Source organism: Oncorhynchus nerka, linkage group LG23 (genome assembly GCF_034236695.1).
Source record: "Oncorhynchus nerka isolate Pitt River linkage group LG23, Oner_Uvic_2.0, whole genome shotgun sequence".
Taxonomy (NCBI): Eukaryota; Metazoa; Chordata; class Actinopteri; order Salmoniformes; family Salmonidae; genus Oncorhynchus; species Oncorhynchus nerka.
The window spans coordinates 8202213-8228401 of NC_088418.1; the positions used below are offsets into that span (position 1 = coordinate 8202213).

The 26189-nt window shown below is 45.7% G+C and overlaps 1 protein-coding gene across 1 annotated transcript in view; it reads left to right on the top strand.

Moving 5' to 3' along the window:
• The first annotated feature begins 886 nt into the window (after positions 1–886).
• micu1 (mitochondrial calcium uptake 1) overlaps positions 887–26189 on the top strand; it is a 110660-nt gene continuing 85357 nt past the window's right edge. The window contains exons 1-3 of the mRNA XM_065007822.1: positions 887–996; positions 17940–18107; positions 21181–21358. Coding sequence (XP_064863894.1) covers positions 17941–18107; positions 21181–21358 — 345 coding nt within the window. The 5' untranslated portion in view covers positions 887–996; position 17940. The remainder of the gene's footprint in view (positions 997–17939; positions 18108–21180; positions 21359–26189) is intronic.

Sequence of the window (26189 nt, forward strand, 5' to 3'; positions counted from 1 at the left end):
GTCTCATATAAGGATCCCTGTTTCATTAATTTATTTAAATAGGCAAGTCAGTTAAGAACAAATTCTTAGTTACAATGACGGCCTAGGAACAGCCCATATGACGCTGGGCCAATTGTGCGCTGCCCTATGGGACTCCCAATCGCAGCTGGTTGTGATACAGCCTTGAATTGAACCAGGGTCTGTGAGACGCTTCTAGCACTGAGATGCAGTGCCTTAGACCGCTGCGCCACTCGGGAGCGCCGAGTAGTCACTGGGGGATCCTAAAAAAATCCTAAAATAATACAAAATATTGGGCATAGTATTCATCCCAAATGGCACCCTATTCTCTTATGTAGTGCACTAATATTGACCAGGGCCCATAGAGCTCTGGACAGAAGTAGTATACCATTTAGGGAATAGTGTGTTATTTGGTAAATATTTATACCCTTGGTAGCTCCATTGGACTGGGCTCAGTCACATCCCAATCATGACCCCTTTTACTGTAAAAATGGCCACATAAAGAGACAAATATATACAAATAAACATGGAATAAACGTCTACTTTCTACGGAGCACACATCCGGTGAATGTTTACATGTGAGGCCCGAACCGCAATGGGTGGAGCTTGATGGATATTTGTCCCGCCCTCCAAACTCCGTCGTGACGTAATGGAGGGGGCGTGTGCTGGGACGTTTCCACTAGTTACCACAGCCACAAAGCCGGAATTGGTTTATCGTAAAAGTTAATGAAAACTAAAAATATAAGAAAATCCCTTTTTGATGTTAATTTATCGTTAGGCATAAGGTTAGGAGTGTGGTTAAGGTTAGGTTAAAATAAAATCCAATTTTAAGAAGATACATGTTAGAAATAGGCGGGGTTTATGACTTTGTGACTGTGATAACTAGTGTCGCAGAAGGAGCACGTCAGACTGCATAAAGGGGATACATGCATCGGGAGAGACGTCGTAGCTAGATATTTCAAACTATTCAAGACCTGTCGTAGTCGTCTCGAAACTCAAGTAAGTAGCAAAATAACAGTCTTTAGCCAGTATTTATGTGATATTTAGTTAGCGGATTGTAGTTTTATAGGTCATTTCTATTTCGTTAAAAGGCTACCTACTGTAGCTAGCTAGCCTCCCGGACTACTAGAGGTTGACTTGGCCTCTTCGTTCGTTGTTTCAATATTATCAGGCAGAAGTTACAAGTGAACTGTGTTTAGACTGCATGCAATAATGAATGAATGTTGCTGTGTTGTCAGAGACGATGCACATTATCTAGCTAAGTATTGGTTGGATTTAGCTTTAGCCACTAGAAAGATAGCGCCTAGCTTGACAACACAGTCCAGGGGCTGTCTGCATTTTGTTGTTGTTTTTAATAAACAATTATACGTAGGAGGTTTCACGGTTTAGTTATATAATCCCTAGTTGATTTGTGAACACTAACATTTAGATTTTTTATACTTTAAAAAAATAACATTTGATGTAATTGTCATTTTGGACCCCCAAAAAAATCTAACATTTTTATTTAAAAAATGAATAATAAATAAAACACTAATATATCTTGATTAGACAAGTTTTCACCCCCTGACACAATAGATGTTAGAAGTACCTTTGGCAGCGATTAGCTGTAGCCTTGCATTGTACAATATTTGATGATTATTAGAATTCTTCAAGCTCTGTCAAGTTGGTGGTTGATCATCGCAAGAAAGATATTTTCAAGTCTTGCTGTAGATTTTTCAAGATGATTTTTAAGTCATACTTGTAACTAGGCCATTGTGTTTTAGGTTATTGTTCTGCTGAAAGGTGAATTCATCTTCCAGTGTCTGGTGGAAAGGTTTTCCTCCAGGACTTGGCATGTGCTTAGCTCTATTCTGTTCTTTTTATTATCCCCAAAAAGTCTTGAAAATATATAGTGGTACTCAGTGATGTGTTATGTTTGATGCTTTGTATTCAGGACAAAAAGGTAATTTCTTAGCTGCATTTCTTGCAGTATTACTTAAGTGCCTTGTTGCAAACAGGATGCATGTTTTGCAATATTTTTTGTTCTGTACAGGATTCTGTCTTCACTCTGTCATTTACATTAGTATTGTGGAGTAACTACAAGGTTGTTGATCCATCCTCAGTTTTCTCCTATCACAGCCATTAAACTCTAACTGTTTTAAAGTCATCATTGGCCTCATGGTGAAGTCCGTGGTTTCCTTCCTCTCTGGCAACTGAGTTAAGAAGGACGCCTGTGTATTGATACACCATCCACAGCCTAATTAATAACTTCACCATGCGCAGGGATATTCTGCATGTTTATTTTTTTTTGGGGGGGGAGGTTCTACCAATAGGTGACCTGCTTTGTGAGGCGTTGTAAGACCTAACTGGTCTTTGGTTGAATCTGTGCTTGAAATTCAATACTCGATTGAGGGACCACAAAGATGAGACTTTGTTTTGCGGGTTACAGAGATGGGCTAGTCATTCAAAAATCATGTTACCCTCTATTATTTAACACAGAATGAGTCCATGTAACATTATGTGATTTGTTAAGTACATTTTTACTCTTGAACTTATTTAGGTTTGTCATAACAAAAGGGTTGAATACTTAACTGAAGACATTTCAGCTTTTCATTTTTTATTAATTTCTAAAAATGTTCTTTGACTGAAAAAAATATATAAATGCAACATGGGGTGCAGTGGTGCTGCAATGGGAGGGCCTCGGAGGGTCTCTGGGAGGGCTTTATTGCAGACAGAAATACTCCTCAGCAGCCCTCCTCCCTCTCCTCAGACGATCCCGCAGGTGAAGAAGCTGTGGAGGTCCTGGGATGACTTGGGTACACCTGTCAGCAGGATGGATTATCTTGGCAAATGAGAAATGAGAAATGCCCACTAACAGGGATGTAAACACATTGTTTTTCACACAATTTCAGAGAAATAAGCTTTTAGTTTATATGGAACATTTCTGGGCTCTTTTATTTCAGCTCATGAAATGTGGCACCAACACTTTACATGTTGCATTTATATTTCTGTTCAGTAATACAAACACAATTCCACTTTGACATAATGGGATATTTTTTGTTTAGATCAGTGACACAAAATATACATTTTAAATTCGGGCTGTAACGTGGCTGTGAATACTTGCTGAAGGTGCTGAAGGCTGTTTGTTATGGCAGACTGGTAGTGGAAACACAGAATGGAAACCTCACGGGAATCAGATCCATGTTGTCTCCTTCATGATTTTTAGGTGTCCTTGGAAACTAAAATAACCTTGGAAAAGTGGAAGAGAGTAAGTTAGGTCGCAGTACAGAACAGCCAGATATCTGTAAAAGGATAACTAGTAGTTTATTATTTAGTTATTATTAATCTTTTTGTTGCTGTAATTACTGTGGTTGTATTTTAGAAACAGTTTTGGTTACTATTATGTTGAAGAAGAAACTAGTGCACAGCACACCTTTTTACCTGTGGTTTTAATGGTGACATGAATGTTGTCTCCTACATTACAGGTGTCAGACTAGATGGTTTTATATATATATATACACACACACACACACACACATCTCACACACACACATGGGCTAATCAAGGCCTTTAAATCGTTTACTGCTGAGAAGTGTCCATTTTTTTGTTGTGATAATTTTTGTTTACCACTAAGCTAGCCTGGAAATCCAACGAGGAATTCTACGTCGGGCATAAATGAGCGTTTTTTGGGGGGATCAGAGGATCGTTTCCTCTACGACCTCTACGACCCCTACAAGCCAGAATGTTGAATAAATTGTATTATTTTTAAAAACATACTTTACCGGTTGTCCATACAGTTCATCCTTTTGGAGGAATGTAATCTGAATTATAATGTAATCTGAATTATAATGTAAAATGAATTATAATGTAATCTGAATTATAATGTAATCTGAATTATAATGTAAAATGAATTATAATGTAATCTGAATTATAATGTAATCTGAATTATAATGTAAAATGAATTATAATGTAATCTGAATTATAATGTAATCTGAATTATACATTTACATTTACATTTAAGTCATTTAGCAGACGCTCTTATCCAGAGCGACTTACAAATTGGTGCTTTCACCTTATGACATCCAGTGGAACAGCCACTTTACAATAGTGCATCTAGGTCTTTTAAGGGGGGAGAAGGATTACTTTATCCTATCCTAGGTATTCCTTAAAGAGGTGGGGTTTCAGGTGTCTCCGGAAGGTGGTGATTGACTCCGCTGTCCTGGCGTCGTGAGGGAGTTTGTTCCACCATTGGGGGGCCAGAGCAGCGAACAGTTTTGACTGGGCTGAGCGGGAACTGTACTTCCTCAGTGGTAGGGAGGCGAGCAGGCCAGAGGTGGATGAACGCAGTGCCCTTGTTTGGGTGTAGGGCCTGATCAGAGCCTGGAGGTAGTGAGGTGCCGTTCCCCTCACAGCTCCGTAGGCAAGCACCATGGTCTTGTAGCGGATGCGAGCTTCAACTGGAAGCCAGTGGAGAGAGCGGAGGAGCGGGGTGACGTGAGAGAACTTGGGAAGGTTGAACACCAGACGGGCTGCGGCGTTCTGGATGAGTTGTAGGGGTTTAATGGCACAGGCAGGAGCCCAGCCAACAGCGAGTTGCAGTAATCCAGACGGGAGATGACAAGTGCCTGGATTAGGACCTGCGCCGCTTCCTGTGTGAGGCAGGGTCGTACTCTGCGGATGTTGTAGAGCATGAACCTACAGGAACGGGCCACCGCCTTGATGTTATTTGAGAACGACAGGGTGTTGTCCAGGATCACGCCAAGGTTCTTAGCGCTCTGGGACGAGGACACAATGGAGTTGTCAACCGTGATGGCGAGATCATGGAACGGGCAGTCCTTCCCGGGAGGAAGAGCAGCTCCGTCTTGCCGAGGTTCAGCTTGAGGTGATGATCCGTCATCCACACTGATATGTCTGCCAGACATGCAGAGATGCAATTCGCCACCTGGTCGTCAGAAGGGGAAAGGAGAAGATTAATTGTGTGTCGTCTGCATAGCAATGATAGGAGAGACCATGTGAGGTTATGACAGAGCCAAGTGACTTGGTGTATAGCGAGAATAGGAGAGGGCCTAGAACAGAGCCCTGGGGGACACCAGTGGTGAGAGCACGTGGTGAGGAGACGGATTCTCGCCACGCCACCTGGTAGGAGCGACCTGTCAGGTAGGGCGCAATCAAGCGTGGGCCGCGCCGGAGATGCCCAACTCGGAGAGGGTGGAGAGGAGGATCTGATGGTTCACAGTATCGAAGGCAGCCGATAGGTCTAGAAGGATGAGAGCAGAGGAGAGAGAGTTAGCTTTAGCAGTGCGGAGCGCCTCCGTGATACAGAGAAGAGCAGTCTCAGTTGAATGACTAGTCTTGAAACCTGACTGATTTGGATCAAGAAGGTCATTCTGAGAGAGATAGCGGGAGAGCTGGCCAAGGACGGCACGTTCAAGAGTTTTGGAGAGAAAAGAAAGAAGGGATACTGGTCTGTAGTTGTTGACATCGGAGGGATCGAGTGTAGGTTTTTTCAGAAGGGGTGCAACTCTCGCTCTCTTGAAGACGGGAGGGACGTAGCCAGCGGTCAGGGATGAGTTGATGAGCGAGGTGAGGTAAGGGAGAAGGTCACCGGAGATGGTCTGGAGAAGAGAGGGGGGATAGGGTCAAGCGGGCAGGTTGTTGGGCGGCCGGCCGTCACAAGACGCGAGATGTCATCTGGAGAGAGAGGGAGAAAGAGGTCAGAGCACAGGGTAGGGCAGTGTGAGCAGAACCAGCGGTGTCGTTTGACTTAGCAACGAGGATCGGATGTCGTCGACCTTCTTTTCAAAATGGTTGACGAAGTCATCTGCAGAGAGGGAGGAGGATTCAAGAGGGAGGAGAAGGTGGCAAAGAGCTTCCTAGGGTTAGAGGCAGATGCTTGGAATTTAGAGTGGTAGAAAGTGGCTTTAGCAGCAGAGACAGAGGAGGAAAATGTAGAGAGGAGGGAGTGAAAGGATGCCAGGTCCGCAGGGAGGCGAGTTTTCCTCCATTTCCGCTCGGCTGCCCGGAGCCCTGTTCTGTGAGCTCGCAATGAGTCGTCGAGCCACGGAGGCGGGAGGGGAGGACCGAGCCGGCCTGGAGGATAGGGGACATAGAGAGTCAAAGGATGCAGAAAGGGAGGAGAGGAGGGTTGAGGAGGCAGAATCAGGAGATAGGTTGGAGAAGGTTTGAGCAGAGGGAAGAGATGATAGGATGGAAGAGGAGAGAGTAGCGGGGGAGAGAGAGCGAATGTTGGGACGGCGCGATACCATCCGAGTAGGGGCAGTGTGGGAAGTGTTGGATGAGAGCGAGAGGGGAAAAGGATACAAGGTAGTGGTCGGAGACTTGGAGGGGAGTTGCAATGAGGTTAGTGGAGGAACAGCATCTAGTAAAGATGAGGTCGAGCGTATTGCCTGCCTTGTGAGTAGGGGGGGGAGGTGAGAGGGTGAGGTCAAAAGAGGAGAGGAGTGGAAAGAAGGAGGCAGAGAGGAATGAGTCAAAGGTAGACGTGGGGAGGTTAAAGTCGCCCAGAACTGTGAGAGGTGAGCCGTCCTCAGGAAAGGAGCTTATCAAGGCATCAAGCTCATTGATGAACTCTCCGAGGGAACCTGGAGGGCGATAAATGATAAGGATGTTAAGCTTGAAAGGGCTGGTAACTGTGACAGCATGGAATTCAAAGGAGGCGATAGACAGATGGGTAAGGGGAGAAAGAGAGAATGACCACTTGGGAGAGATGAGGATCCCGGTGCCACCACCCCGCTGACCAGAAGCTCTCGGGGTGTGCGAGAGCACGTGGGCGGACGAAGAGAGAGCAGTAGGAGTAGCGGTGTTGTCTGTGGTGATCCATGTTTCCGTCAGAGCCAAGAAGTCGAGGGACTGGAGGGAGACATAGGCTGAGATGATCTCTGCCTTGTTGGCCGCAGATCGGCAGTTCCAGAGGCTACCGGAGACCTGGAACTCCACGTGGGTCGTGCGCTGGGACCACCAGATTAGGGTGGCTGCGGCCATGCGGTGTGGAGCGTTTGTATGGTCTGTGCAGAGAGGAGAGAACAGGGATAGACAGACACATAGTTGACAGGCTAGAGAAGAGGCTACGCTAATGCAGAGGAGATTGGAATGACAAGTGGACTACACGTCTCGAATGTTCAGAAAGTTAAGCTTACGTAGCAAGAATCTAATTGACTAAAATGATTAAAATGATAGAGTACTGCTGGGGTAGGCTAGCTGCGTTGTTGACACTACCCTAATCAAGTCGTACCGTTGAGTGTGAAGTTTCTACAATGCTGCTTATCGGGAGCTAGCTGGCTAGCTAGCAGTGTTGGTTACGTTACGTTGCGTTAGGAGAACGACAATAGCTGGCTAGCTAACCTAGAAAATCGCTCTAGACTACACAATTATCTTTGAAACAAAGACGGCTATGTAGCTAGCTATGTAGCTAGCTACGATCAAACAAATCACACCGTTGGGACTGTAATGAAATGAAATGAAAAAGTGATACTACCTGTGGAGCGACGCGGAATGCGACCGGAATGCGAAAGTTCTATTCAGTAGACGTTGGCTGGCTATTGGCTAGCTAGGAGTGTCTCCTACGTTAAGGACGACAAAATAGCTGGCTAGCTAACCTCGGTGAATTAAGATAATCACTCTAAGACTACACACTCTAAACTACACAATTATCTTGGATACGAAGACAGCAAAGACAACTATGTAGCTATCTAATACTACACTAATCAAGTCGTTCGGTTGAGTGTGATAGTTACTACAGTGCTACGGTAGCCGGTGAACGTATGCTAGCTGGCTAGCTGCTAGGCAGATAGGAGGGCGACGAAATACGATAACGCAATTATCACTCTAAGACTCCACACTCTAAGCTACACAATTATCTTGGATACGAAGACAGCAAAGACAACTATGTAGCTAGCTATGTAGCTAGCTAACACTACACTAATCTTATAATGTAACTAATAACTAATCTTATAATTATAATGTAATCTGAATTATAATGTAAGATGAATTATAATGTAATCTGAATTATAATGTAATCTGAATTATAATGTAATCTGAATTATAATGTAATCTGAATTATAATGTAAGATGAATTATAATTTCATCACCTTTTCAAAGGGCTGGTAATGCATTCAGATTCTGATCACCTGAAGTATTAGCACAAGATGGAAATACTAGCTGAGCTTGTTGACACGGTTCTGCGCATGCTTCAGGTGATAAGAACGCACTACCATCGCTTTTGAAAAGTTGATGTAATTATACTTTTCTGTGGATATTTTTATTTTACAGCATAAAAGGTGCAGGGAAAATGTTTGAATTATTACCTTTATTTAACTAGACAAAAGAACAAATTCTTATTTTCAATGACGGCCTAGGAACAGTGGGTTAACTGGTCTAGGAACAGTGGGTTAACTGGTCTAGGAACAGTGGGTTAACTGGTCTAGGAACAGTGGGTTAACTGCCTGTTCAGGGGCAGAACGACCAGTACCTTGATTTGAACTTGCAACCTTCCGGTTACTAATCCAACGCTCTAACCACTAGGCTACCCTGCTGCCCCATGCTGATAGAAGGGTTGGAGGTGGTACCAATGGAGGTTCAAGGTGGTAGTAGACATATTGCCAGCAGTGAGTATGATATGATCCCTGTGGGAATTGACTCCACAAACTTGACGTTGTTAGTGCCACCCTCTTGAGGCGTCCACATGCTTCCTGTCTGAAACCCTTTGGATATCTGTTGTTGCATATATTATGACTGCATTTTTTTGTTTTTTTTGTGTGTGTTTCGGAGTCTCCGCCCCTTCGTCGGTGATTGGTCAACAGTAGGGATTCTTCAATGAAGTGTTTTGTTGTTATTCAATGAGAGATTAATTGTTTTCATGCACATTTTTTTTTCATTTGAGAAATACTGCACCAAATATCTTAGTTTGGCAGCCAGCCGGCGCACGAGGAAGTTTACTGAGCCACAATGGGACAACAGCAGTTAGTAGCAAGGTCTGTGTGTGTCGCGGTGAAGGCCGGTGTGTGTCGCGGTGCAGGCCGGTGTGCGTCGCGGTGCAGGCCGGTGTGCGTCGCGGTGCAGGCCGGTGTGTGCGTCGCGGTGCAGGCCGGTGTGTGCGTCGCGGTGCAGGCCGGTGTGTGCGTCGCGGTGCAGGCCGGTGTGCGCGTTGCGGTAGGAGTAGGCCTAGCAGGAGGATCTAGAGGTAGTGGGGAATGTTTTGTTTAAAGAGTAATTCTTGGATTCCCTGAACCCATTGGTCTGGTAGAGAAGGGCTCTAGCAGGACGATGGAGTAGTGCCCTGTGTGTGTACACACCACACACACACACACACACACACACACAGAATCCTGGCAGGATGAAAACAGGTAGTATGCATGGCCCCAGTCGGTTAAAAATAATTTCCCCACAATACAGCTCTGAGCTCCATCCTGACTGGGGATTTCACAGATCAAGTGTAAAAGCTTGTTAAAATATTATTTTCCACCACACACATTTCCTAAAGCCCAGGTGTGCTACGCTCACAGCAAACTGGTGTCCTATGAGGAGTTGAGAGGATAAACTGCTGTGTGTGCATGTCTGTCTGTTTTGTTTGTGTGTGTCTGTCTGGCTTCTTGACATTCCTGTCAGCATCGTCTCTGGACCCCAGCCAAGCAGAAAGGCTAACTTGCTCTCTTTAAAAAAAGAAAGTTTTATTATGTTGCTAGGTGACAAAAAATAACATGAGATGTGCTTGTCATTTCTGTTGGACAGGATATTTCAGGGTCTCGTGCTGGTGCTAATATATAAGCTCTATTGCTTATGAAATCCCCCTTCCGGGTTTGATGCTCTGTCTGTGAGGGAGCTCTATGGACCATGTCCCAACTAGAGCCCTATTCCCTACGCAGTGCATTACTGGTTTGATGCTCTGTCTGTGAGGGAGCTCTATGGACCATGTCCCAAATTGAGCCCTATTCCCTACGCAGTGCATTACTGGAGGGCCCATAGTGCTCTGGTCAAAATTAATGCACTATGTACAGTTGAAGTCGAATGTTTACATACACCATAGCCAAATACATTTTTGCTCAGTTTTTCACAGTTCCTGACATTTTAATCCTAAAATTCCCTGTCTTATGTTAGTTAGGATCACCACTTTATTTTAAGAATGTGAAATGTCAGAATAATAGTAGAGAGTGATTTATTTATTTCATCACATTCCAAGTGGGTCAGAAATTGCTTAACTTGGGTCAAATGTTTCGGGTAGCCTTCCACAAGCTTCCCACAATAAGTTTGGTGAATTTTGGCCTATTCACCCTGACAGAGCTGGTGTAATTGAGTCAGGTTTGTAGGCCTCCTTGCTAGCACACAATTTTTCAGTTCTGCCTACAAATTTTCTATAGGACATAATTTTCTTGCATCATGATGCCATCTATTTTGTGAAGTGCACTAGACCCTCCTGCAGCAAAGCACCCCACAACATGATGCTGCCACCACCATGCTTCACGGTTGGGATGGTGTTCTTTAGCTTGCAAGCCTCCCCATTTTTCCTCCAAACATAACGGTGGTCATTATGGCCAAATTGATATATTTTTGTTTCATCAGACCAGAGGACATTTCTCCAAAAAGTACAACCTTTGTCCCCATGTGCAGTTGCAAACCGTAGTCTGGATTTTTTTATGGCGGTTTTGGAGCAGTGGCTTCTTCCGTGCTGAGCTGCCTTTTCAGGTTATGTCAATATAGGACTCATTTTACTGTGGATATAGATACTTTTGTACCGGTTTCCTCCAGCATCTTCACAAGGTCCTTTGCTGTTGTTCTGGGAGCGATTTGCACTTTTCGCACCAAATTACGTTCATCTCTAGGAGACAGAACGCGTCTCCTTCCTGAGCGGTGTGACTGCTGCGTGGTCCCATGGAGTTTATACTTGCATACTATTGTTTGTACAGATGAATGTGGTACCTTCAGGCATTTGGAAATTGCTCCCAACAATGAACCAGACTTTTGGAGGTCTACAATTGTTTTTCTGAGGTCTTGGCTGATTTCTTTTGATTTTCACCATGATGTCAAGCAAAGAAGCACTGAGTTTGAAGGTCGGCCTTGAAATACATCCACAGGTACACCTCCAATTGACTCAAATTATGTCAATTAGCCAATCAGAAGCTTCTAAAGCTATGACATTTTTTGGAATTTTCCAAGCTGTTTAAAAACCACAGTCAACTTAGTGTATGTAAACTTCTGACCCACTGGAATTGTGATACAGTAAATTATAAGTGAAATAATCTGTCTGTAAACAATTGTTGGAAAAACAGTAGTTAACAGTAGTTCTGTCTGGGATGTCTCTGTAGCAGGAAGACGGCTGCTATAGTCGACTCAACGACATTCAGCCAGGGATTACTTTTTTTTCTTTTCTTGAAGGGATGGTCGTATGGCCGGTAGGTGATTAAGCAATAAAGTCTGAGGGGGTGTGGTATATGGCCCAATATTCCACTGCTAAGAGCTGCTTTTATATATGATGCAACACGGAGTGCCTGGACACAGCCCTTAGCCGTGCTATATTGGCCATATACCACAAACCCAGAGGTGCCTTATTGCTATTTTATAAGCTGGTTGGTTACCAGCTTAATAAGAACAGTAAAAATAAATGTTTTGTCATACTCATGGTATACGGACTGATATACCACGGCTGTCAGCCAATCAGCATTCAGGGCTGGAACCACCCAGTTTAATAATTACAAAATAATTTGCGTATTGACTGCAAGATGCCCAATCAGGGGCCTCCCCTCCCCAGTGGCGCAGTGGTCTAAGGCTGTGCTAGCTGTGCCACTAGAGAGCCTGGACTCGAACCAGGATGTAGGGGCGCACACTTGGCCCAGCGTGTCACCCAGGTTAGGGGATGGTTTGGCCGGCCAGGATGTCCTTGTCCCATCGCGCATCCTAGGATCTGCTATAGTAGCAGGAACACAAGGCCTGCTGGGGAAGGGAGAGGATATACTATAGTAGCAGGAACACAAGGCCTGCTGGGGAAGGGAGAGGATATACTATAGTAGCAGGAACACAAGGCCTGCTGGGGAAGGGAGAGGATATACTATAGTAGCAGGAACACAAGGCCTGCTGGGGAAGGGAGAGGATATACTATAGTAGCAGGAACACAAGGCCTGCTGGGGAAGGGAGAGGATATACTATAGTAGCAGGAACACAAGGCCTGCTGGGGAAGGGAGAGGATATACTATAGTAGCAGGAACACAAGGCCTGCTGGGGAAGGGAGATGATATACTATAGTAGCAGGAACACAAGGCCTGCTGGGGAAGGGAGATGATATACTATAGTAGCAGGAACACAAGGCCTGCTGGGGAAGGGAGAGGATATACTATAGTAGCAGGAACACAAGGCCTGCTGGGGAAGGGAGAGGATATACTATAGTAGCATGAACACAAGGCCTGCTGGGGAAGGGAGAGGATATACTATAGTAGCAGGAACACAAGGCCTGCTGGGGAAGGGAGAGGATATACTATAGTAGCAGGAACACAAGGCCTGCTGGGGAAGGGAGAGGATATACTATAGTAGCAGGAACACAAGGCCTGCTGGGGAAGGGAGAGGATATACTATAGTAGCAGGAACACAAGGCCTGCTGGGGAAGGGAGATGATATACTATAGTAGCAGGAACACAAGGCCTGCTGGGGAAGGGAGAGGATATACTATAGTAGCAGGAACACAAGGCCTGCTGGGGAAGGGAGAGGATATACTATAGTAGCATGAACACAAGGCCTGCTGGGGAAGGGAGAGGATATACTATAGTAGCAGGAACACAAGGCCTGCTGGGGAAGGGAGAGGATATACTATAGTAGCAGGAACACAAGGCCTGCTGGGGAAGGGAGAGGATATACTATAGTAGCAGGAACACAAGGCCTGCTGGGGAAGGGAGAGGATCTACTATAGTAGCAGGAACACAAGGCCTGCTGGGGAAGGGATAGGATATACTATAGTAGCAGGAACACAAGGCCTGCTGGGGAGAGGATCTACCGGGCACATGCACACTGACGCGGTCGCACCTTGTTTCCTCTGACACACTGGTGCGGCTGGCTTCCGGGTTAAGAGGGCGTTGTCAAGAAGCAGTACGTCTTGGTTGGGTTGCGTTTCAGAGGACGCACAGCTCTCGACCTTCGTCTCTCCCGAGTTCATACGGGAGTTGCAGCGATGGGACAAGACTGTAACTACCAATTGGCTATCACAAAATTGCGTGGAAAAAGGGGTAAAAAACAAATTAGAAGCCCAAACCGATTTTATTTGACTAAAACATTATTTCAAACCTTGCTTAAATTTGTATCGGATCACGTCTCTGTGTGGGAATACTTGGGAACAGATTTCTTAAAACCTCTTATGGATCTGACCCTTTTTTTCAGGTTTCGCCTAAAATGACACCCAAATCTAACTGCCTGTAGCTCAGGAGCTGAAGCAAGGATATACATATTCTTGATATTATTTGAAAGGAAACAATTTCTTTTTTCAGAAATGTGAAATTAATGTAGGAGAATATAGTACATTAGATCTGGTAAAAGATCATTCAAAGGAAAAAAACATCTGTTTTATAGTACCTTCATTGACATGCAAGAGAAAGGCCATCATGTATTATTCCAGCCCAGGTGCAATTTAGATTTTGGCCACCTGATGGCAGCAGTGTATGTGCAAAGTTTTAGACTGATCCAATGAACCATTCAATCTCTGTTCAAAATGTTGTATCAAGACTACCCAAATGTGACTAATTGTTTAAAAAAAAATACATTTAAGTTCATAATTGTGCACTCGTCAAACAATAGCATGGTATTCTTTCACTGTAATAGTTACTGTAAATTGGACAGTGCAGTTAGATTAACAAGAATTTAAGCTTTCTGCTTTCTTTAAGCTTTCTTTCATACCAGACATGTCTATGTCCTGGGATTTTTTTGGGTTACTTACAACCTCATGCTAATCACATTAGCCTACATTAGTTCAACCGTCCTGCCGTTGGGATACCGATCCCGATCCTCTCCCTACCCCAGCAGGCCTTGTGTTCCTGCTACTATAGCAGATCCTACCCCACTAGGCCTTGTGTTCCTGCTACTATAGCAGATCCTACCCCAGCAGGCCTTGTGTCCCTGCTACTATAGTAGATCCTACCCCAGCAGGCCTTGTATCCCTGCTACTATAGTAGATCCTCACCCAGCAGGCCTTGTATCCCTGCTACTATAGCAGATCCTACCCCAGCAGGCCATGTGTCCCTGCTACTACAGTAGATCCTACCCCACCAGGCCTTGTGTCCCTGCTACTACAGTAGATCCTACCCCACCAGGCCTTGTATCCCTGCTACTATAGTAGATCCTACCCCACCAGGCCTTGTATCCCTGCTACTACAGTAGATCCTACCCCACCAGGCCATGTGTCCCTGCTACTATAGTAGATCCTCACCTGTCTCTCTGTCCTGTTTTAAACAGCACCTCTCCTATTGCCCTTAGAGACCCTGTCCCCGTTGTCATGGACTACCGGTCATCCAATTAGCATATTCTGCGTGGTTGTTTATTATAATTTTTCTTCTTCTGCTGAATCAGTGAGTGTGACAGTCAGGGCCTGGATCGGTAATGGAATATCGACAGGTGGCTTCGACCTCGGAGGGCATGATGCATTGAGGAGGGTGTGTGTGCTAGAGGGTGTGTGTGTGTGTGCTAGAGGGTGTGTGTGTGTGTGCTAGAGGGTGTGTGTGTGTGTGTGTCTGTGTGCTAGAGGGGGTGTGTGTGTGCTAGAGGGGGTGTGTGTGTGTGCTAGAGGGTGTGTGTGTGTGTGCTAGAGGGGGTGTGTGTGTGTGTGTGTGTGCAAGAGGGTGTGTGTGCAAGAGGGTGTGTGTCTGTCTGTGTCACGAATAAACTTCTCCACCTGTGGGTCTGTGTATAGATCACAGGAATACTGGAGCCACAGAGACATCACAAGGGGGACCTCTCTTTCTTTTAATTGTTAATCATCTTTCCGTGACACCGGAACAAATTTTAAATGAGTCATGTTCCAAATGAAGTTTTAGAGATAAGCCTAGCCCAAGCACTGTTACGAATTGGTTTGCTGTGACCTGACCACCAGCTCATCTAAAGGTTTGGCTGCAATCCCAAACGGCTCCCTAATATAGTCAACTACTTTTCACCATAGGCGTATCGGGAGCCATTGGAACACATTCTTTCTCCTGTGTTTAATTTAAATTGATAAGGAATCCAGTACATAAAAAAAAAAGAAGAAAAAAAAAGCTATTGGCAGGGTAGCCTAGTGGTTAGAGTGTAGAGGTGGCAGGGTAGCCTAGTGGTTAGAGTGTAGAGGTGGCAGGGTAGCCTAGTGGTTAGAGTGTAGAGGCGGCAGGGTAGCCTAGTGGTTAGAGTGTAGAGGCGGCAGGGTAGCCTAGTGGTTAGAGTGTAGAGGTGGCAGGGTAGCCTAGTGGTTAGAGTGTAGAGGCGGCAGGGTAGCCTAGTGGTTAGAGTGTAGAGGTGGCAGGGTAGCCTAGTGGTTAGAGTGTAGAGGTGGCAGGGTAGCCTAGTGGTTAGAGCGTTGGAATAGTAACTGGAAGGTTGCAAGTTCAAACCCCTGAGCTGACAAAGCACAGATCTGCCGTTCTGCCCCTGAACAGGCAGTTAACCCACTGTTCCTAGGCCGTCATTGAAAATAAGAATTTGTTCTTAACTGACTTGCCTAGTAAAATAAAGGTAAAAAAATATATTAAAAAAAGCTATTGATTGGCTAGCAAAAGGTTTGGTGAACAAATCAAAATATAGTTTATATTTCAGATTCTTTAAAGTAGCCTCCCATTGCCTTGACAGCTTGGTATTCTCTCAACCAGCTTCACCTGGAATGTTTTACATTTTTTTTAAATTGTAGGTAGGGGTAAAGTGACTAGGCAACAGGATGATATTTTCGGTCATAGGAAACGATGGCAAAAACATGATGTACAAAAAAACGCGCAAAATTCAGGCGCAAATTTTGTTTTATTTTTTTATGCACAATAGCAGAATTGGTCAAGAGCCTATAAAACAGATGCTATTCCCTCTAGCACCACTATCTAAGTATGTGTGTGTGTGTGTTAGCTCTGCACAAATTAATGCCACAGAGCTCACCACTATAGAACACTTGTTTTTTTTAAGGTTCTTTTTAGACGGTTAATTAGTTTCTGGAAGAAATGTTTCTAAATCCTCCAGGGCAAAGCAGGGGAGGGGGGGGGACGGGGACGGTGCTGTGTCGCAGTCATAGGCCCAGAAGAAATTTTTCAGAGGGGAGTCAACGTGTACACGAAGGCCAGAGGACTTTATTTTTAGGTTCTATTATATTAATCTGTTAATTCTGGTGGAGGAGCCTGTGCTGCGGGGAGACGGGGATACGGTGTGTCGCAGTACTAGGCCCAGCGCAGTTGGCACCAATAAATCTATGCTTGGCACACCACGTGGCTTTCAAACGCAAAGGACTGTCTGCTATGAATATCCCTCTTCATTGTTGACAGATTTTATTAGATGAATAATGAGCAATTCATTTGACAATTTTTTAGATGGGATGAGTAGCAGTTACGGCTCTCTGATGGGATTATGAGTAGCAGCTCTCTGATGGGATTATGAGTAGCAGCTCTCTGATGGGATTATGAGTAGCAGCTCTCTGATGGGATTATGAGTAGCAGCTCTCTGATGGGATTATGAGTAGCAGCTCTCTGATGGGATTATGAGTAGCAGCTCTCTGATGGGATTATGAGTAGCAGCTCTCTGATGGGATTATGAGTAGCAGCTCTCTGATGGGATTATGAGTAGCAGCTCTCTGATGGGATTATGAGTTGCAGCTCTCTGATGGGATTATGAGTAGCAGCTCTCTGATGGGATTATGAGTAGCAGCTCTCTGATGGGATTATGAGTAGCAGCTCTCTGATGGGATTATGAGTAGCAGCTCTCTGATGGGATTATGAGTAGCAGCTCTCTGATGGGATTATGAGTAGCAGCTCTCTGATGGGATTATGAGTAGCAGCTCTCTGATGGGATTATGAGTAGCAGCTCTCTGATGGGATTATGAGTAGCAGCTCTGATGGGATTATGAGTAGCAGCTCTCTGATGGGATTATGAGTAGCAGCTCTCTGATGGGATTATGAGTAGCAGCTCTCTGATGGGATTATGAGTAGCAGCTCTCTGATGGGATTATGAGTAGCAGCTCTCTGATGGGATTATGAGTAGCAGCTCTCTGATGGGATTATGAGTAGCAGCTCTCTGATGGGATTATGAGTTGCAGCTCTCTGATGGGATTATGAGTTGCAGCTCTCTGATGGGATTATGAGTTGCAGCTCTCTGATGGGATTATGAGTAGCAGCTCTCTGATGGGATTATGAGTAGCAGCTCTCTGATGGGATTATGAGTAGCAGCTCTCTGATGGGATTATGAGTAGCAGCTCTCTGATGGGATTATGAGTAGCAGCTCTCTGATGGGATTATGAGTAGCAGCTCTCTGATGGGATTATGAGTAGCAGCTCTCTGATGGGATTATGAGTAGCAGCTCTCTGATGGGATTATGAGTAGCAGCTCTCTGATGGGATTATGAGTTGCAGCTCTCTGATGGGATTATGAGTTGCAGCTCTCTGATGGGATTATGAGTTGCAGCTCTCTGATGGGATTATGAGTTGCAGCTCTCTGATGGGATTATGAGTTGCAGCTCTCTGATGGGATTATGAGTAGCAGCTCTCTGATGGGATTATGAGTTGCAGCTCTCTGATGGGATTATGAGTAGCAGCTCTCTGATGGGATTGTGTTTCAAAGTCTTTGGATGTGTTTAGTCATATACAGCTATTTGGGGAATAGTGTCTTTTAAATATATTCTCCCCAAAAATGTATTGTAAAGACCTACCTTTCTATTTCTGGTGTGTCCAAGACATTTGATAAACATTTAACAATGTTACAAGTCACATCTCCATGTGAGAGAGATTCATGCACCTCTCGTTTATATTTCTCTCTCTCCAGAATGTACCGCTTGCGGGCGTTGTCGGCGGTAGCGTTGGGGCTGGTGCAGTTGTCACGTCGTTACCATGGTGAGGCTGTGAGGGGCGGGGCCGGTAAAAGGAGACTGATGCTAGCAGCTCTGGTGGGTGTGACCGGGGCCTCAGCCAGCGCTGGACTGCTCTGGACCAGGTACGCACACACACACACACGTGTGACTTCTTGACCTCTACACAATCTGATTATAACTCATGTGGTGATCTGTGTTTTTGGTCAATTCAATTTCAATTCAACATTTTGTCATTTATCACACTCTCTTATCCAGAGCAATTTACAGTTAGTGCATTCATCTTAAGATCGCTAGGTGGGACAACCACATATCAGGCATAGTAAGTCAATTTTTCCTCAATGTAGTCAGACTGGGGGGGTTAGAAGACTTTGGGCTGAGCGGGAGCTGCCCCCCGTGGGAGTGGAAGGACAAGAGACCAGAGGTGGCAGAACGGAGACCAACTCAGGTTAGGGTGTAGGGTTTGAGCGTATCCTGAAGTTAGGGAGGTTGGCAGTTCCTCTTGCTGGTCCGTCGGTAAGCAACAAGGTCTTGTAGTGGATGTGAGCTTCAACTGGACGTCGGTGGAGTGTGAGGAGGAGCGGGGTGACGTGGGAGAACTCGGAGAGGTTGAACACCAGGCGGGGTGCTGCATTCTGGATAAATTGCAGAGGTTTGATGGCACAAGTGGGGGAGCCCAGCCAACAGCGAGTTGCATGATTCCAGATGGGCGAGGACAAGTTCCTGGATTTGGACCTGCGCTGCTTCCTGTGTGCGGTAGTGTCGTACTATACGGATGTTGTTGAGCATGAACCTGCAGGAGCAGGAAGGTTGCAAGTTCGAATCCCAGAGCTGACGAGGTACAAATCTGTCGTTCTGCCCCCTGAACAGGCAGTGAACCCACTGTTCCTAGGCCAGTTAACCCACTGTTCCTAGACCAGTTAACCCACTGTTCCTAGACCAGTCAACCCACTGTTCCTAGACCAGTCAACCCACTGGTCCTAGACCAGTTAACCCACTGGTCCTAGACCAGTTAACCCACTGGTCCTAGACCATCATTGAAAATAAGAATTTGTTCTTTAACTGACTTGCCTAGTTAAATAAAGGTTCAAAAAAATAAAAGGAACAGGTCACTGCTTTGATGTCTGCAGAGAACGGGGTGTTGTCCAGTGTCACACCAATGTTCTTTGCACTCTGGGAGGGCGACACTGGAGTTGTCAACCGTGGCGGAGGTGTTTGTGTGGGTAGGCCTTCCCCGGGGAGGTAGAGCAGCTACGTCTTGTTGAGTTTGAGGTGGTGGGCCGACATCCAGGTTGCGAGATCTGCCAGGACACGCAGAAATGCGTGTCGCCATCTGGGTGTCAGAAGGGGGGGGGGGAGTAGTTGAGTGTCATCTGCATAGTAATGATAGGAGAGACAATGTGAGGATATGACTGAGCTGAGTGACTTGGTGTATAGAGAGAAGAGGGCCTAGAACCGAGCCTTGGGGACACCAGTAGTGTGTGTGTGTGGTCCAGACACAGATCCCGTGGTAGGAGCAGCCTGCCAGGTACGATGTAGAATCTGCAGAGCCTGAGACGTCCAGCCCTGAGAGGGTGGAGAGGAGGATCTCATAGAGCCTGAGACATCCAGCCCTGAGAGGGTGGAGAGGAGGATCTGACAGAGCCTGAGACATCCAGCCCTGAGAGGGTAGAGATGAGGATCTGATAGAGCCTGAGACGTCCAGCCCTGAGAGGGTGAAGAGGAGGATCTGATCTGGTTGTGACAAAGGCAGCGGATAGCTGTAGGAGGATGAGAACAGAAAGAGAAAGCTTTGACAGTTCAGAGAACCTCTGACACAGAAGAGCAGTCTCAGTTGAGTGACCCATCTTGAAACCTGACTGGTTCTGGGTCCAGATTGTTCTGAGGGGGATAATGGGAAAGTTGGTCTGAGACCGCACACCCAAGTGTTTTGGAAGGAAAAGAAAGGGATGCAGGTCTATAGTTCGACGTCAGATGAGTTGTTGGTTTCTTGAGGAGGGGATTAACTCAGGCCATTTTGATGTCAAGAGGGGACGCAGCCAGTGGTCAGGGAGGGGTTTATGAGGAGTGGGAGAAGATCCCTAGAGGAGGGGATCGTCGGGGGGGGGGGGGTCGGGCGTTCAGACCTCACTAGTCGCAGGAAGTCATCTGGTGAGAAAGAGGTCAAGGCGTAGCGTAGTTCTGTGTGATTGAGACCAGTGGACTCAATAGGCTGAGTGAATGAGGAGCAGATGTCGTCAACCTTTTTTCTTTGAACGTGATTGAGAAAGTCGTCCGCAGGGGGAGAAGGTGGAAAAGAGTTTCATTAGGGTCCGAGGCAGAAGCTTGAAATTTAGTGTTAGAAATGGGCTTTAGTAGTGGATACAGAGGAAGAGAAGGTAAAGGATGAAAGGATGATAGGTCCTCCGGAAGTTTAGTTTTCACTCAGTTGCTCGCATCCCTGTTTTGTAACCTAGCAACGAGTCACGCAGCCACAGAGCAGGAGGGGAGGGCCGGCACGGCCAGGAGGGAAAGGGGACAGTACGAGTCATAGGATGCGGAAAGGGAGGATAGTTGGGTCGAAGAGACAGACTCGGGAGACAGGAGGATTTATCAGAAGGGAGAGATTGAAGATTGCAACAGTGCATGAACGTATGGGGTATGGTCTGATTGGCTAAGGTTGGAGGAGAGGGAGACAGAAAATGGAACAAAGTAGTGATTAGAGACCTGGAGGGGGGGGTCACAGTGAGATTAGTAGGAGAATAGAGACCTGGAGGGGGTTACAGTGAGATTAGTAGGAGAACAGAGACCTGGAAGGGGGTCACAGTGAGATTAGTAGGAGAATAGAGACCTGGAGGGGGTTACAGTGAGATTAGTAGGAGAACAGAGACCTGGAGGGGGTTACAGTGAGATTAGTAGGAGAACAGAGACTACTACTACTACTACTACTACTACTACTACTACTACTACTACTACTACTACCACTACCACTACACTCCCTCAGGGCATGACCATCTCACTACTACTACTACTACTACCACCACCACTACTACTACCACTACTACTACTACCACTACTACTACTACTACTACTACTCCCTCAGGTCTCTATCTGAACTCTGTTTGCAGCTGGTCTGTGGGCTCAAATCACAAACGCTTTGAACATAGTGGAGTTCCTTTTTTAATCTGCTTCCTGTATTTACTTCCTGTGTAAACCCAGAGCCTACGCAGATGCCGGGCCTTCCGTCGAGCACGACGAACATCCCGAGGTAAAGGAGGCGGGGTTTGTGAAAGAGGCAGAGTCAGAGGCCGAGAGTTCGGTGGAGGCCAGCGACGGAGAGGAGGGAGGAGCGGATGGAAAGAAGAAGAAACCACGATCGGGATTCCGTGACCGCAAGGTACCGTAATCAATAAACTATGACAACCCACAGCCATTCCCACAGACACAATCAGTCCCTCAGGGCATTAGAATCTCACTACTACTACTACTACTACTACTACTACTACTACTACTACTACACTCCCTCAGGGCATTAGCATCTCACTACTACTACTACTACTACTACTACATTCCCTCAGGTCATGACCATCTTACTACTACTACTACTATTACTACTACTACTACTACAACACTCAGGTCATGACCATCTTACTACTATTACTACTACTACAACACTCAGGTCATGACCATCTTACTACTACTACTATTACTACTACTACTACTACTACTACACTCCCTCAGGGCATTAGCATCTCACTACTACTACCACTACTACTACTACTACTACTACATTCCCTCAGGTCATGACCATCTCACTACTACTACTACTACTACTACTACTACTACTACTACTACTACTACATTCCCTCAGGTCATGACCATCTCACTACTACTACTACTACTACTACTACTACTACACTCCCTCAGGGCATTACCATCTTACTACTACTACTACCACTACTACTACCACTACTACTACTACTACTACTACTACCACTACTACTACTATTACTACTACCACTACTACAACACTCAGGTCATGACCATCTTTCTACTACTACTACTACTACTACTACATTCCCTCAGGTCATGACCATCTCACTACTACTACTACTACTACTACTACTACTACTACTACTACACTCAGGTCATGACCATCTTACTACTACTACTACTACTACTACCACTACTACTACTACTACTACTACTACATTCCCTCAGGTCATGACCATCTTACTACTATTACTACTACTACTACTACTACTACACTCCCTCAGGGCATTAGCATCTCACTACTACTACTACTACTACTACTACCACTACCACTACTACTACACTCCCTCAGGTCATGACCATCTCACTACTAACACCTACTACTACTACTACTACTACTACACTCAGGTCATGACCATCCTACTACTACTACTACATTCCCTCAGGTCATGACCATCTCACTACTACTACTACTACTACTACTACCACTACATTCCCTCAGGTCATGACCATCTTACTACCACTACTACTACTACTACTACACTCAGGTCATGACCATCTTACTACTACTACTACTACATTCCCTCAGGTCATGACCATCTCACTACCACTACTATTACTACTACTACTACTACTATTACTACTACACTCCCTCAGGGCATTAGCATCTCACTACTACTACTACTACTACTACTACCACTACTACTACTACTACTACTACTACACTCCCTCAGGTCATGACCATCTCACTACTAACACCTACTACTACTACTACACTCAGGTCATGACCATCTTACTACTACTACTACTACCACTACATTCCCTCAGGTCATGACCATCTTACTACCACTACTACTACTACACTCCCTCAGGTCATGACCATCTTACTACTACTACTACTACATTCCCTCAGGTCATGACCATCTCACTACCACTACTATTACTACTACCACTACTACTACTACTACTACTACACTCCCTCAGGTCATGACCATCTCACTACCACTACTATTACTACTACTACTACTACTACTACTACTACACTCCCTCAGGGCATTACCATCTCACTACTACTACCACTACTACAACACTCCCTCACTCCCTCAGGTCATGACCATCTCACTACTACTACTACTACTACACTCCCTCAGGGCATTACCATCTCACTACTACTACTACAATCAGTCCACACACACACTCGCAGGCATCTCTCCACTCTCTTCGTCTCTCCACTCTCTTCGTCTCTCCACTCTCTTCGTCTCTCCACTCTCTTCGTCTCTCCACTCTCTCTTCGTCTCTCCACTCTCTCTTCGTCTCCACTCTCTCCGTCTCTCCACTCTCTTCTTCGTCTCTCCACTCTCTTCTTCGTCTCTCCACTCTCTTCTTCGTCTCCACTCTCTTCGTCGTCTCTCCACTCTCTTCGTCGTCTCTCCACTCTTCTTCGTCTCCACTCTCTTCGTCGTCTCTCCACTCTCTTCTTCGTCTCCACTCTCTTCGTCGTCTCTCCACTCTCTTCGTCGTCTCTCCACTCTTCGTCGTCTCTCCACTCTCTTCGTCGTCTCTCCACTCTCTTCGTCGTCTCTCCACTCTCTTCGTCGTCTCTCCACTCTCTTCGTCGTCTCTCCACTCTCTTCGTCGTCTCTCCTCACTTGTTTAGTTAGCTGGCATCAAATCAAAGATCCTCTTCACTGGGTGTGTGTGTGTGTCCATCTCTTTTGTCCAGCCAAACCTAATTTAACAAACACACTCAATATTTAATTTGATGGAGCGTCTGGACAGCGTGTTGAGTACTTTAAAAATCCCAGTTCATCCAGTGATGAGTCAGCGTCCAGCCCCGCCCCCCCTCCACCCAGAGCGAATCAACACGCACGTCTCCACTCAGAAACATATCAGGACATCCCCTCCCCATTTACATTTTCACAGCTGTTCAGGTTAACGAGGTTGGGTTAGACAAAACAGAAACACACACACACACACACACACACAGTGAAGGTCTTTGATTAGATGCCAGCTCGACTAAATTAAACGATGCTTCCTTCAGCTCCACAGTACACCAGCATTGTCACAGGGAACAGAGAGGAGAGGTGTGTGTGTGTCTATGGAGATAACAATGTGCACCACTTCACAACACAAAACACGAGACGGGGGCGTGGCAAACAGAGAGTTGGGGGAGGGGGCATGTCAACCTTTTGTCCTATCGAGTACCCATTAAACATGGTGATATACGATGCAATCGCCTCCTATTGACCACATCCCAGAATGCTGCTGCTGCTGCTGCTTCTCTTCGCCACAGCGACAGTTGGCACCAAATCAAATGCAACTGGAGGAATCATGAAGAAATACGTTGTTGGAAGGGCAGAGAGAGGCTAGTCTTTTATTCATGTTTCATTTCTGTTGGAGGAGCAGAACGTGTTTGTGTGATGTGACTGTGATGAGGAACGGGATGTCTTAGCGTAGTAAGTTATAGGACTACATCATGGTGGAACTGTCTTGGTCAATAGTGTGGTCTACAGTTTATCCATTATCTCAGGCGAGCAGAACCTCCAGACTTCCTTAATATTAGAGATTGCGCACCAGCTGTTGTTTTAACAAAGAGACGCGTACCCCTTCCTCTGAGCTTCCCCGAGGTAAAGGGGGGAAAAACAGCTACGTTTACCGTGTCCTTGTTCAGCCACGACTCTGCGAAACAGGATATTGCATCAGGAGAAAGCCATCCATAAAACGATTGAAGCGTAACCTTTTGTCATATTCATAGCCTATCGAATGGAGAGAGAGAAGGGAATATATACTACTGTTTTTAAAACGGGGAGGTTGATTTCTGACTGGACGTTTTAGCTCTGGTGGAATTCTCCACTCTTCTTGGCCGACATCCCTCTCTTGCATTCTGTAAACTGTATAACATGGCCAAAAGTATGTGGACACCTGCTCGTCAAACATCTCATTCCAAAATCATGGGCATTAATATGGAGTTGGTCCCCCCCCCCTTTGCTGCTATAACAGCCTTCACTCTTCTGGGGAAGTCTTCCCACTAGATGTTGGAACATTACTGTGGGGACTTGCTTCCATTCATCCACAAGAGCATTCGTGAGTTCGGGTACTGATGTTGGGCGATTAGGCCTGGCTCGCAGTCGGCGTTCCAATTCAACCCCAAAGGTGTTCAATGGGGTTAAAGTCAGGGCTCTGTGTAGGCCAGTCAAGTTCTTCCATGCAGAAATTTGACACACTGACTTGTTGGAAAGGTGGCATCTTATGACGGTGCCACGTTGAAAGTCACTGAGCTCTTCAGTAAGGCCATTCTACGGCTGATGTTTGTCTATGGAGATTGCATGGATGTGTCCTCAATTTTATACACCTGTCAGCAACGGTTGTGGCTGAAATGGCCAAATCCACTAATTTGATGTGGTGTCTACATACTTTTGGTCGTATCTACGTGTACATACTACCTCAATCAGCCTGACTAACAGGTGCCTGTACGTAGACTCTACTGTCTATAGCCCCTCTACTGTCTATAGCCCCTCTACTGTATAGAGCCTCTCTACTGTGTACAGCCTGTCTTTTTACTGTTTTATTTCTATCTACCTATTGTTCACCTAATACCTTTTTTGCACTGTCGGTTAGAGCCTGTAAGTAAGCATTTCACTGTGAGGTCTACTACACCTGTTGTATTCAGCATTTCACTGTGAGGTCTACTACACCTGTTGTATTCAGCATTTCACTGTGAGGTCTACTACACCTGTTGTATTCAGCATTTCACTGTGAGGTCTACTACACCTGTTGTATTCAGCATTTCACTGTGAGGTCTACTACACCTGTTGTATTCAGCATTTCACTGTGAGGTCTACTACACCTGTTGTATTCAGCATTTCACTGTGAGGTCTACTACACCTGTTGTATTCAGCATTTCACTGTGAGGTCTACTACACCTGTTGTATTCAACATTTCACTGTAAGGTCTACTACACCTGTGCTGTCCTGTGCTGTCCTGCTGTGTGCTGTCCTGCTGTGCTGTCATGCTGTGTGCTGTCCTGCTGTGCTGTCCTGCTGTGTGTTGTGTGCTGTCCTGCTGTGTACTGTCCTGCTGTGTACTGTCCTGCTGTGTACTGTCCTGCTGTCCTGCTGTGTACTGTCCTGCTGTGTGCTGTCCTGCTGTGTGCTGTCCTGTCCTGCTGTGTACTGTCCTGCTGTTTGACAAAAAATGTTTAACGTGCGGTGCCAGTCAAGTGGGCTACGCCGTCG